The sequence below is a fragment of the Meriones unguiculatus genome, chromosome 10 (genome assembly GCF_030254825.1).
Source record: "Meriones unguiculatus strain TT.TT164.6M chromosome 10, Bangor_MerUng_6.1, whole genome shotgun sequence".
NCBI classification, from domain to species: domain Eukaryota; kingdom Metazoa; phylum Chordata; class Mammalia; order Rodentia; family Muridae; genus Meriones; species Meriones unguiculatus.
In genome coordinates, this window is record NC_083358.1 from 40,151,512 (window position 1) to 40,164,071 (window position 12,560).

Below are 12,560 nucleotides of genomic sequence, written 5' to 3' on the forward strand. Positions count from 1 at the left end.
TTAAAAGGGCAGTTCATTATGGTGTGGAGACAAATTGCAAATGGCAGGTGTGGGTGGAGGAACAGTGCACAGCTGCATAGACAGTGAAACTGGAAATGTCTGACATGACTCAAATGTGAAGCTAAATCTGGGGCGCCTTCACTTCTCCTTTCTGGGTTCTGCACCAGTGGCTTGACATTGCAACCCTTTGGGGGTGGAACCAACCTTTCATAGGGGTTGCATTATCAGATATCCTGCACATCAGATATTTACATCATGATTCATAAGAACAGCAACATTACAGTTTTGAGGTAGCAGCGAAAATAATTTTATGGTTGGGTGTCACCACAACATGAACTTATTAAAGGGTTGTGGCATTAGGAGGGTTGAGAACCACTGGTCTACAAGTTTTATGGAACTACCAAATGGCACACTGTCTACTCATTCTACTTCATGCTGTGACTGGTGCAGAGAACAGTCCATTGCTTCTTGATGTCTGCAAATATTTTGGAAAAATGAAGTATCTTCCTCCCAGTATTCATAAAAACTACATGTTCTCCTCCCCTTCCATCTGACCCTCGCCTATCAGGTCTCATCAGGACTGGCTGCATTGTCTTCCTCTGTGGCCTGGTAAGGCTCCCCTGGGGGGAGGTGATCAAAGAGCCAGCCACTGAGTTCATGCCAGAGACAGCTCCTGTTCCCCTTACTAAGGATCCCACTTGGAGACTGAGCTGCTATGGGCTACATCTGTGCAGGGGTTCTAGGTTATCTCCATGAATGGTCCTTGGTTGGAGTACCAGTCTCAGGAAAGACCCTTGGGCCCAGACTTTTTTGGTTCTGTTGCTCTCCTTGTGGAGCTCCAGTCCTCTCTAGGTCTTTAAGGGGCACGGAAGAAGAGGGAAGAAGGGAGGGTGGGATTGGGAGGGGGTGAGGGAGGGGGCTACAGTTGGGATACAAAGTGAATAATTTTTAATAAATAATAAAATTTAAAAAAAAACTACATGTTCTTCTTGGCATACTCCATTTGACAGCTACAACAGCAAGGATGACAGGCGGAAGCCACACCCTATTTAAAGGTCCAGCCTTTAATTAAAACGACTTTAACATCCCATCATCTCAAATGAGATTGGCCAGTTTCATATATTTTCTAATTCTTATTCATTAGGTTGACTTGTTTTATGTGTGCTTTATTTTTTGCCTATGGTTCGGCTTCTTCATGAGTTGCTTGCTGTGAGTCCTGGCTGTGAAGGGTCCCTCACCTGCTGCATGCAGCCTGCTCAGTCATCGGGGGCTAGTGTTTTCACTTCAGACACTAGAGCCATTAGTGTATTTTTCACGAATGAGGTCTATTTGCCAAAGTGCTTTTAGTATTTCTTGCATTTCTCTGACTGTGAGTTTGGTGCAGTACTTCTTGGTGTAATGTCACTGTAGAGTTATAATGGTTTGTGAAGTTAATGCCGAGAGGTCCGGATTTACATGCTCTGTAGTGCAGTGGGTTGTTTGCTCCTTACAGGCCAGTTACGAGCCATTAGTGCACAGGCTGCACTCTGCAGCAACGCAGATACCAAACCCTTAAGGCCTGTAGACAAGCGCATGAATTTCTTGTTCCCCTGCCTTAGGTTTTTGCTTTGTTGTGATATCTTCCTGTTCGTTGTCACTTGCTTTTCCAGAAAGCATTGTATTTAGCCTCCTTGTCATCTGTCATCTCTGTTTTTCACTCATTTCAGCTAGGATTTAATCTCCCTTTTTCATAGTAATCCTGTCTCTACTTATTAAGTCACTGCTCTTACTCTTTGTTTTACTTCTGTATTTTGTTTCACTGTCAGTTTCTTTGTGCAGAGGTTTGGATTGAAATAGTCTTGTTTGCATTAGTTGTCTGATATGTGGGTAATTTTGTTACAAATTTCTTAGTCTTCACTTTTCTTTAAGACTGAAGTGTATCTTTCAGCATTATTTCCCATGATTGTTTTAGGATAAAATAGAGCTCTCTAAAATCTTAACTTTATTTCTCATGATTGTTTTAGGATAAAGTAGAGTTCTCTAAAATCCTCTGTTTTAGGAAGCTGGAGCAATGACTCAGTTTTTAAAGCTCCTTATTGCTTTTGCAGAGGACCTAAGTTCAGTTCCCAGCACCCATACAGGGTGGCTCACAACCAGCTGTAACCCAGCTCTGATACCTTCCGGCCTTTGAAGACACTGTACGGCCCATACACAAAACCACACTAAATACATGGGCATATATGTAATCTGAAAGATAAAAATAAATCTTTAAAAATAAACAAAATATTTATGCTTTAAGATGAAATTTTTTTTGGTTGTGATGAAGTATATAGGTGACGTTGACAAATAATTGGCGATGTAAGATTTATGGTGTTTAGATGTGAGTCCATACCATCTGTATCTGCACGAGTGCAGCTGTTACAGCTTTTTATTTTGAAAGAGGAATCCTTGGCATTTCTGAGTATTCATACTTTAGAAAAAGATTCATTTTTTTATTTTATATGTATGAATGTATGTATGTATGCATGTATGTATGTACACTGTGTGTATGTGCCTGGTGCCCAAGGATTCCAGAGGATGGTGCCAGATCCCCTGGAATTGAGGTTACAGTTCTGAGCAACCACATGGCTACTGGAAACTGAATCCTAGGTCTCTGCAGGAACAGGCAGTGCTCCTAACCACTGAGGCATCCCCGCAGCCTCATAATGTGTTTTAAAAGATTCTCTTGATTTCTTCTGCTTTCCCTATTTAATGGCCATTTCTGGTGCCTGTGGCTGCTTAAGGTTCTTACTGACTTTAACATATAAGAATATCTATCTCTGCTGTTTCCTGTGTTTCTTTCTACCCAGTTCTGCCTCATCTCATTTGCATTTCCATGTTATCTCCACATTAGCCTTTATCTTTACTTGTTTTTTAACCATTTGGTTTTAAGAATGCGTCTGAATTTTGACTTTTAAATTCACTATTTCCTAATTTGATAGAATTGCTTTTGTTGGTGTACAGAGATGTACATGACTATGCATCTTAAATATTTCCAAACTTTCAGATATCACCCAGTCATCTTGAAGTGATGAGGATGTGCCCTGGGCAGGTTTACAATTTGTGGACTTTCCTTTATAATCTATAGACTAAAGGCACCACGGCTTTCAGCATCATGCCAGGTTGATTCTTTTTTCCTTCCGAGTAAACTTCTCTGTAAGCATACACATTTTTACTAACAGCATTCAGGAATTCTATCAGGATGTGGCTATGGGGAATGGATCCAGACTTCCTGGGAGGGCCAGTGGACTTAACTTGGAGAGACTTAACTTGCCCAAGGTCTCAGATGCATACGAAGTAGCCATAGAACACTTCATGCCCCATATGCTGTTCTAGCCTGTGCCTGGTCCCTGATGGCTGGCTTAGGTGACCTCATCTGTGTCTGCTTATGAGTTGGTGCTATGCTCCAGGGAGCCCACTGTCTCGGTGTCCACTTTGAAAATCAGGGGTCTTAGAGCAAACACATATACTTTCCTGTGATCTCTGATCCTCTTCTCGATCCAGGCGTGCCTACAGTGGAAAGAACAGCAACACTATTAAAGGTTATGGCAACTCAAAGGCTTTCTCGAGGTCACTCTAGTTTTATAACCATATCATAGACATAGCTAGTGAGCATGCTATGAGGTCTTGCACCAAGACCCCACTTCTAATTCATGGTGAACCCATGGTGTGAATCCAGGATGTTGGTGTCTTTTCCTGGAAGCCTGCACTGACCTGATAGCCACTTCTGGCATATAACTGAACAGATAAGTTAGATTTTTAGTGGGCCACATTTGGGACCCAGGATGACTTGTTATTCATGTGGACAAGGGGTGTATTTGTACATCCCATTAGAAATACACCTTTGGCCTGAGAGCAGGAGTACATGATGGCACTTCCAGGAAAATGGCCACAAAAGCCTCATCTTATTAGTATTTGGACTTCGCCAGGAGATTTGTCATGGAATATGTTTTCCTAAGAGTTTTCTCTGGCCTATATCAAGGGTGACCATTCTAAAATTCAAACCCAATTTGGTAGTTCCCTTCTTAAATCACTCAGTGGCTTGCCATTGTATTTCAAGCAGGCTTACATTCTAGAAAACTCAATGGATACTTTTGCTTTCAGCCAAGGTTGGATATCAGAAAGTGGGGTTCTTCTTTTTAACACAATTAGAGACCTGGACATTGTGAGCGATTGCAGCAATGAGAATGGACAATAGGCAACATGAGCAGTGAAAGAAAGAAATGTTGTAAGGCCTGTGACTGCCCCAGGTCGCAGCAGGTACATCCTTTCAGGACAAAACAGGGAGAGCTCTCTTGAGTTGAGCAAGACTGGGTCCTTAGGGAAAACCAGGCAGCAACAGGAGACATCTCTATGGGTTGTTGCAGACTGTTGAAAGCCCCTCTTAGCACAGTGCTGATTAGCCAGCGCAGGACAGGAAGGGACATAGTGGGAGAAATGGTAGATCAGAACACAAATGTATCCACACTTGGGATAGGAAGTCGCATGTAGCCTGGGATGGCCTTGCTGCTATCTATGTGGAAGAGAATGACCTTGAATTTCAGATATGTTAAATGAAAAGCTTTAAGAGAAGGAAAATGACTCAAGACAGAATGCTGGATCTATGTAAGGGAGTGAAGAATACTTGGAATGCAGGTAAATGCGTGTCTTGTCTAAACATAGTTTTTTCTTTTTCTAAAATCCCAATGCTACATTGTGGGCTTTAACATATGGAGAGGTGTGGTAGTGGCAGCACACATGAAGGCACTGGGGGCCATGGAAAGGTCTTCTTGTAGGTGCCTTCTGCCGGCAGGAGGAGAGAGTGGCTGTGGGAAGTCAGGCGAATGCTCAGGCCAGATTGTGTCACTATAACTGTACAACAGGGTTACAGTTGACAGACCAAGGGAAATGGGACAGAAACAAAATCACACCCAGCTGCAGAAGAAAATGAAGCAGGGATGGACAGAATCCGCTAGAAACAGATACCAATGTTTCAGTGTATTAACTCAGCCACATCGGCAATATTGGTGTGTTTATTTAATTTGGCTCAATTTTTATAGCTCTGTTGAGGTATAGCTGACAAATACTTTTGCTTGTGTTTAAGTGCATACAATGATGATTTGATGTACATATAAACTGAGATATGGCTACAGTCATCATGTTAATTTATCCAACACCATGGTTACATTCTGTTTGTGGACAGTTAAGCTCAATTCTCTTATGAAAGCTGAAGTTTATAACACTGGACTTTTTTTTTTTTTAACAATAGTGTAATAATTTTCAAGTGTGTAATACAGGCCTGCTAACTACACTCACCATGAATACATTGTATTAGATCCCAAGTGTGTGTGGGGGGGGAGCAGGAAGGTATTTGTGCTTGCACAAGTATTAGGGGAACCTGAAATATTAAGCAAAAAGGGTTGTTCCTTCAAGGGGTGTGCAATGCCTGTCTTTTACCCAGAAGGCTGCAGTGGACTGCTCTCTAGCCTTTGCTCTATCATCTACGTGTCTGGAGACTTTTCCAGCACTGGGTCCTCCCAGTTTGTTTTCTTAGTTGATCTATAGAATCTATCTTTATGGACTTCACAGGGAGTTTTCATTAAGTCACATCTGAGCTGTATTTAGCTTATTCTGTCCCTCATGGAGGTTTATGTATGCTTTGTTGTGCACTCGGGATTGAGTTAATTATCTGCAGAATGCTTTTTTACCAAATTGTGTTGTGCTTAAATATGCCTTAAATAAATCCTTGGTGTCAGTCTCCTAAAGTTTGAACCATCATTGGCTACTGACTCTTGTTGAACAAATCGCCTTCTTGCCTACCATCGCTTGTCACTAGGGCTGTCTGTGAAGGTCTCAAGAGACCCCAGCACCCAGGAACTTTATCTTGTACTGGATGCCTATACCTTTGACATGAATGTCCCCGTTTTGCCCCTCCAAGCCCTTGGCAACCACCATTTTCCTACTTCTAGAAGCTCGAGCATTTAGATCCATTTAGACAGAAGCAACTCACACGATGTTTGTCGCTGTCCAAACTTTCACTTAGTCCAAAGCCTCTCAATTCATCTGTGCCGTTAATGACACTGGTTACTGCTTTCCCATGCCTGATTAACATTCTACTTTAGGTACACATCTGATCTTCTTATCCACTGATCCTAGGTACACATCTTCTTATCCACTGACCCACCAATGCACACTTAGGTTGTCCCTCTTGACTGCTCTGGCCAGTGCTGCTTTGAGGGTATGAGTCCTTCGGTGTCTTTGGGACTCCACTTTCTCTTCCCCTGGCTGTGTATCATGGGTGGGATTGTCAGATCGTATGTCAATTTGTTTTTTTTTAATTTTCAAAAAAAATATCTCGTGTTTTCCCAAATGCTCTGCCAATTTATAATCTCACCAACAGCATGAAGCTCTCTTCTTTCCATATTTTTTCTTACACTTATTTGTGTTTGTCTTTTGAGTCTGGTCATCCTGTGAGGTCTGAGGTGGTATCCTCTGTGGCTTTGGCTACTATATTAGTCAGGGCTCTCTAGAGAAACAGAACTTATCGAATGGATGACTCTCTCTCTATATATATATATGTATATAATTTATATATTATAATATATTTTAATAAATAGAATTTATTATTCTAATAAGTCCCATTTATATATGTATATATAATCTATGTAGACATATAATATATAATATCTATGCATATAATTCATAATAGTAAAATATATAGACATGTTACATAATATATACACATATACTATATAGCTGTATAATAAACATATAGACATATATAATATATTATAATACATAAACATATCAACACATGTATAGATCTCCTTTATATACAACATATATTATAATATATAATATACAATATATATTATAATACATTCACACACACATATCTCAGCTGAAGGTTCATGTATTCTAAGATGAACCCAAATCTGTGGTGAATTTCTTAAGTGATTTTGTTCTTTAATCCAGTTTTCTGCCTCAGGAGATGATTCTCTACAGTAAATGACAGATTTTGCAACTATTTAATCATTCAGACTTCCACTCACGCCAGCATGGCTACAGAAGACACGGGGTACGTAGGCACCAGAATCATAGCAAAATTGTGGTGATATGGGAATGGAGCCATCCAATGGAAAAGGTTGTGTTTGGGGTGTTTAATTGTTCAGTTATTTTCACTTGATTATTAAATGTATATATATATATATATGGGGATATATGCATGCACATGTTTACACACACACACACATTCCATGTTGTATTATTTAGTCTTTCTATAATTGTGTTAATAAATACCTGAGAAAATTAACTTGAGGGAAAAAGGATTTATTTTTGGTGCATGACTTCAGACCGTCTGAGGTCAGCTGGCTTCACTCTTTCTGGGCCTGTGGTGAAGCAAGTCATCGTGGCAGAGGGTATGGTTGAGTGGGTCATTCACCTTACAGTAGCCATGATGCCCCCAGCAGGCGAGGGAGTCCCTGGGCAGCAGGAGAGACCTTCCCAGCACACACCCAAACCTGATCTAGGCTCCACCTCCTGCTTTCCAACACTCCCAACCATGCCTTTGTGTCAGGAGTCACCAGTGGATTAGCCTAGTGATGGAGCCAGAGTTCCCAGGCCCCAGTCACCTGTGACGACTGGCTCTAATGGCTGGGACCAAGCCTTCAGCACGTGAGACTCTAGGGGCCACTTCATCACCATCAACCCTTCCCTGGCCAGTTGCTAGCTCTCCCTCCCTCCTGGTTATTTACTTTGTAGATCCAGTTTTCCAAGTAGATGTCTTTTATTTTGGTATGGTCCTTTGGTTTATATCTTGCATTTATTATCTCTCTCTCTTCTCTCTCTCCCTCCCCCCACCCTCTCTCTGTGTGTGGGTGTGCGAGATGTGAAAAAGCCATTGCTAAGACCAACATTGAAGTTTCCCCCTGTGATTAATTAGACAAGTTTGGTAAGTTTCAGGCCTTACACTTCAATCTTCAACCTCCTGAGAGATTTTTGTCTTTGTTTTTTTGCTTTGAGTGGGATAAGGTACATTCCTTTCTGTTTATCCATTTCTCCAAGATCACTCAGTGCATAGACTACTCTTTCTCTTTTGTATATTCTTGGCACCCTTGTCAAGTGCTTGTTAATGGTATATGTGGGACTGTTTCTAGACTGTTTTGTTCTGTTGTTTCAGTGTATCTGTTTTTAGGCTGATACCACACTGCTTTGATTATTATGGCTTTGGAGAATAGTTTGAAATCGGGAAGTCTGATGCCTCTGACTTTTTTCTTCTTCCTTACTGTTTTTGTGAAAATGCAATAGGAAAGTTGAGAGATCTTATATTGACTCTGTAGATTGCTTTGGGCAATATAGAAAATCTGAGAGTATCTCTCCAATCTGAACACAAGGTCCCTTTTCATTTGTTTGTGGCTTCATCACTGTCTCTTGTGGTTTTCAAAGTACTGTCTCTTACCTTCTAACTATTTTATTGTTTAGATGCCAGTACAAATGTTATTTCTTTTCAGGGGATGAAGAGATGGTTCAGGGTTTAAGAGTTCTTACAGTTTGGCTCCCAGTGCCTACTCACAACCACCTGTAACATCAGCTCTAGGGGGTCTGGTGAACTCTTTTGGCATCACTGGGCACCACACACAAGTATAAATGACAATAAAATAATAAAAAATCCTTTTTAGCATTTGTCAAGAAATACAATATCATATTAAGCAAAATAAGCTAGACTGACAAATACAATGTTTTCTCTTATGTGGATAGAATTTTACATATATATGTATATGTATGTGTGTGTACATAAATTCATTTCTGTTTAAACAAAAATGAAAGTAGATGGGGGACCCTCTGGGAAAAGAAAGACTAGCAAGAAAACAGCACAGAGGGCAGATGTAGTCAAAATACACGACATAGTTGAAAATGTGCTTATGAAACCCATTGCTGTGGGAGATAAAGACATGCCAATAAAATCAATTCTAATTTTTTTACTCTTAATTTGGTCATTAATTCCGTTTTTTGCTTGTTTGTTTTTGAAGTCTTTAAAGGCTTTGTGACCATGACATCTAAAAGATGATTTTATTTCTTCCTCTCTGATTTTGGTCTCTTGTGTTTCTTGTTCTTGTCTAACTGCTCTGGCCATGGCATCCAGTGTCATGGTGAACAGAGATGGCAAATGGGCACTCTTGCCCTGTTCCCGGTCTCAGCTTTTCACAGTGATGTTAGCTGTGGGCTTGTCCTGCATGGTCTTTACTCTGTTGAGGTGGATTTCCTGTGATTTACTGAGCCTGTATCGTGAAATGATGTTGACTCCTGACAGAAGCTCTTGACCTGGTTTCTGTTCTTCATTCTGATATTGCAGTGCACTCTGTGTGTGGATTTCCCTGTGCTGTCCATCCTTCCATGTTGAGGGTAGCTTGTGCTTGGCCACTGTGCAGTCCTTCTAGTATGGTGTTAAATCCAGCTGGTACCATGGAGATTGGCCTGTGAGGTTCCTCTTTGCTCTTCAGTGTCTTATCAAAGCTTGGGAAGGATTGGCATCGATTCCCATTTAAATGTTTGATAGGGCTCCCCAGGAAGCCAGCAGGCCCTGGGCTCATCTTTGTTTTGATTATTGATTCAGTCTCCTTCCTTTTGGTCTGATTCTTCATGATTTGATCTCGACACGTTTCATGTTCCTAGGATTATCTTTCAGGCAGTAACCTGTCGCTGCAAGGCCATTTATAACAGTTCCTTATGTCCTTCACTCTTCTGTGGCATCTGAAATGTAGACTTTTTCTTTACAAAAGAAAAAGTCTACAAAAGCTCCTTTTTTGGTAAGCTTAGCTAGAAATTTATCAATTGTTTACCTTTTTGAAAATTCAACTGTCAGTTTCATTGATATTTTATTGTCTGCGCATCTGTATGATAATAATAATAATTATGTTTATTATTTACTTTGTTCTGTTAAGTTGATCTTAGGTTTTCCCCATTTGTCACTTTCTCTTCCTACAGTGCAGCACCTGTAGTTATAGATGTCACGTGTGCAGTTGTGAGCTCCCCTCAGCTTTAGCGTTTGTTGCTTCTATTCTCACATGTCTCTGGATTCGTACCATGTACTCTTGGACCTCTTCTGAGATATCTTGTTTGGAAGAGCAATATTTAATTTATCATTTTCCTTTGATTCTGGTCGAATGTAGGCAAGGTGTCCATCGTGCTTGAGAAGCTGTGTGCAGCTGCCACTCTCAGAGAGATGGGATGCTCTGTATGCGTCTATCAGGTCCACTGGTCTTGTGTTTTTCCAATCTGCTGTTTCCCGATTGATTTTCTGTCTAGATGATGTATCATTTTTCCTCCTCTTTAGGCTATTAAATCCCCTACTATTATTGCCTTGCTATTTATTTCTGCTTTCAGTGCTGTTAGCATTTGTTTTTATCTATTCAGGTGATCCAAGGTTAGATGCATAGATATTTGCACCTGTTAGGTCTTCTGACGAACTGACCTCTTCACTGCTATGTAATAACCTTTGTGGTCCATTTCATCTGATGCCAGTACAGCTGCCTCCTGCCTTTTCCATTCACATAGAGCATCCTCTTCTCCAGCCCCTTACTTTCAGCCCATGTGTGTTCTTAAAAGTTGATATGAGTCTCTGTGGGCAGAATAGTTAGATCTTTAAGCTTTCCAGCCACTTCATTTTGATTAGCAAATGTTATAGTTTACATGTGCTCCCCAAATTCACACTTGATCCTCAATTGGGTGGTGTTGGGAAGTGGGTTGCGCAGGGAGGTGTCTGATTAATATTGTCAGGAGAGCATGTTGTCACGTAGTGAGTCCATTCTCCACACTTCCTTTCCCGCACACACCAGCTGCCCTTCACCTTCAACCACTTATGATACAGCACAAAGGACCTTGGCAGGTGCTGCCGCTGGCATGTCCTTGACCTTGCATTCTCCAAAGTAAGGTAAATAAGCCTTTCTCCTACCCGATGTATGCTGCTGTCGCAACACAAATGGCTAGAAGAGGCTTTCCTTTTATAGAGACAAGGACTTACTCTTGCTGCTTTGTCTTCGATGGCTTGCATGCCCTTTGTTTCTTTCCTCTTGCCTTTCCTTGTGTGTTGATGACATCTTGCAGTGGTGTGTTTTGACCACTTTCTCTTAACAGCTAGCATATCTACTGCAGGTTTTTCTTCTATGGTGCAACGCAGCTTACTCAATCCATCTGACAGTTATGCTATTTTACACTATTTTATGCTAGTGACAGGTAGCCTTGATGGCATACAAATGGCTTCTTCTCCTTCTGGTGCCGGGCACTGAACGTTGGCCTCCTGTACTCGGCAAGGTCTCTACCCTCGAACTACTCCCGAAGCCCACAATTTAAAGTTTTTAATTCTGTGTACTCATTAGCAAGGCATTGCAGTTATAGCTATTTTTCTAAATATATTGAAATTTATTAACTTTTTTCAGGAAATAGTAACTGCACTTAATAATTATAAGTAGCTCATAAAATGTGTTAATGGACATACAAGGTAGCACATATATGACTCACAATGAACTCACAATAATTTGGTAAGTTCTATGATTAGTGTAAATATGTACCAATATTATGCAGTCAATTAAAGGACAAAAATATTTAAAAGCTTTGTCCTTATAAGATACAATTGCGTGGTAGCTTTAAAGATGTTTGATCTGGGGATGCAGCAATGTTTAATTGTTAAGAGCAATACTGTTCTTGCAGAGGACCTGAGTTAGGTTCCTGGAACCCCAAATTGGTAGCTCACAAGCACCTGGAACACTAGCTTCGGGGGATCTGACACTGACTTCCCCAGGCACCTGCACTCATGTGCACACATCCACACACAGACTATGTGCACACACCCACATATCGACTATACGCCACACAAGTGCACACAATTAAGTTTTAAAAGATGTTTAGTTGTGGACATGATTTACATATAACCATTATATTACATTATGTTACAACCATTACAATGCCACAGAATTCCTGTTACCAGCAAGAGTTCTATATCCATTAGTTTGTACATTGTTAATACATATCCTCTTATTTCTGTTGAGAAACACCCTCTAGTTGTAATACAGATGAACTCCCTCAAAATTTGCCTGTTTGGACCAACAAGCAAAATAATCCAGTAAAAAAAAAAAAATTGGGCACAGAGCTAAACAGAGAACTCTCAACAGAGGAATAGCGAATGGCAGAGAAGCACTTAAGAAATGCTAGGTGTCCTTAGCCATCAGGGAGATGCAAATCAAAACGACTCTGAGCTTCCTTATTACAACCATCAGAATGGCTAAGATCAAAAACTCAAGTGACAGCACAGGCTGGCAAGGATGTGGAGAAAGAGAAACCCTCCTCCATTGCTGGTGGGTGTGCAAACTTGTACAACCACTTTGGAAATCAGTCTGACATTTTCTCAGAAAATTAAGAATCATTCTACCTCAAGACCCAGCTTTACCACTCCTGAGTATACACGCAAAAGATGCTCCACCATACAACAAGGACACTTGCTCAACTATGTTCATAGCAGCTTTATTCGTAATAACCAGAAACTGGAAACCTAGATGCCCCTCAGTCTA

At 40.8% G+C, this 12,560-nt stretch overlaps 1 protein-coding gene across 13 annotated transcripts in view; it reads right to left on the reverse strand.

The window, feature by feature from the left end:
- The window catches only part of C10H16orf78 (chromosome 10 C16orf78 homolog), a 115,432-nt gene that overhangs the window by 3,999 nt on the left and 98,873 nt on the right, over positions 1-12,560 (reverse strand). For all 13 annotated transcript variants that reach the window (XM_060392279.1, XM_060392289.1, XM_060392288.1 and 10 more), the window contains one exon: positions 3,493-3,528. In XM_060392279.1, the coding sequence (XP_060248262.1) occupies positions 3,493-3,528 (36 nt within the window). The remainder of the gene's footprint in view (positions 1-3,492; positions 3,529-12,560) is intronic.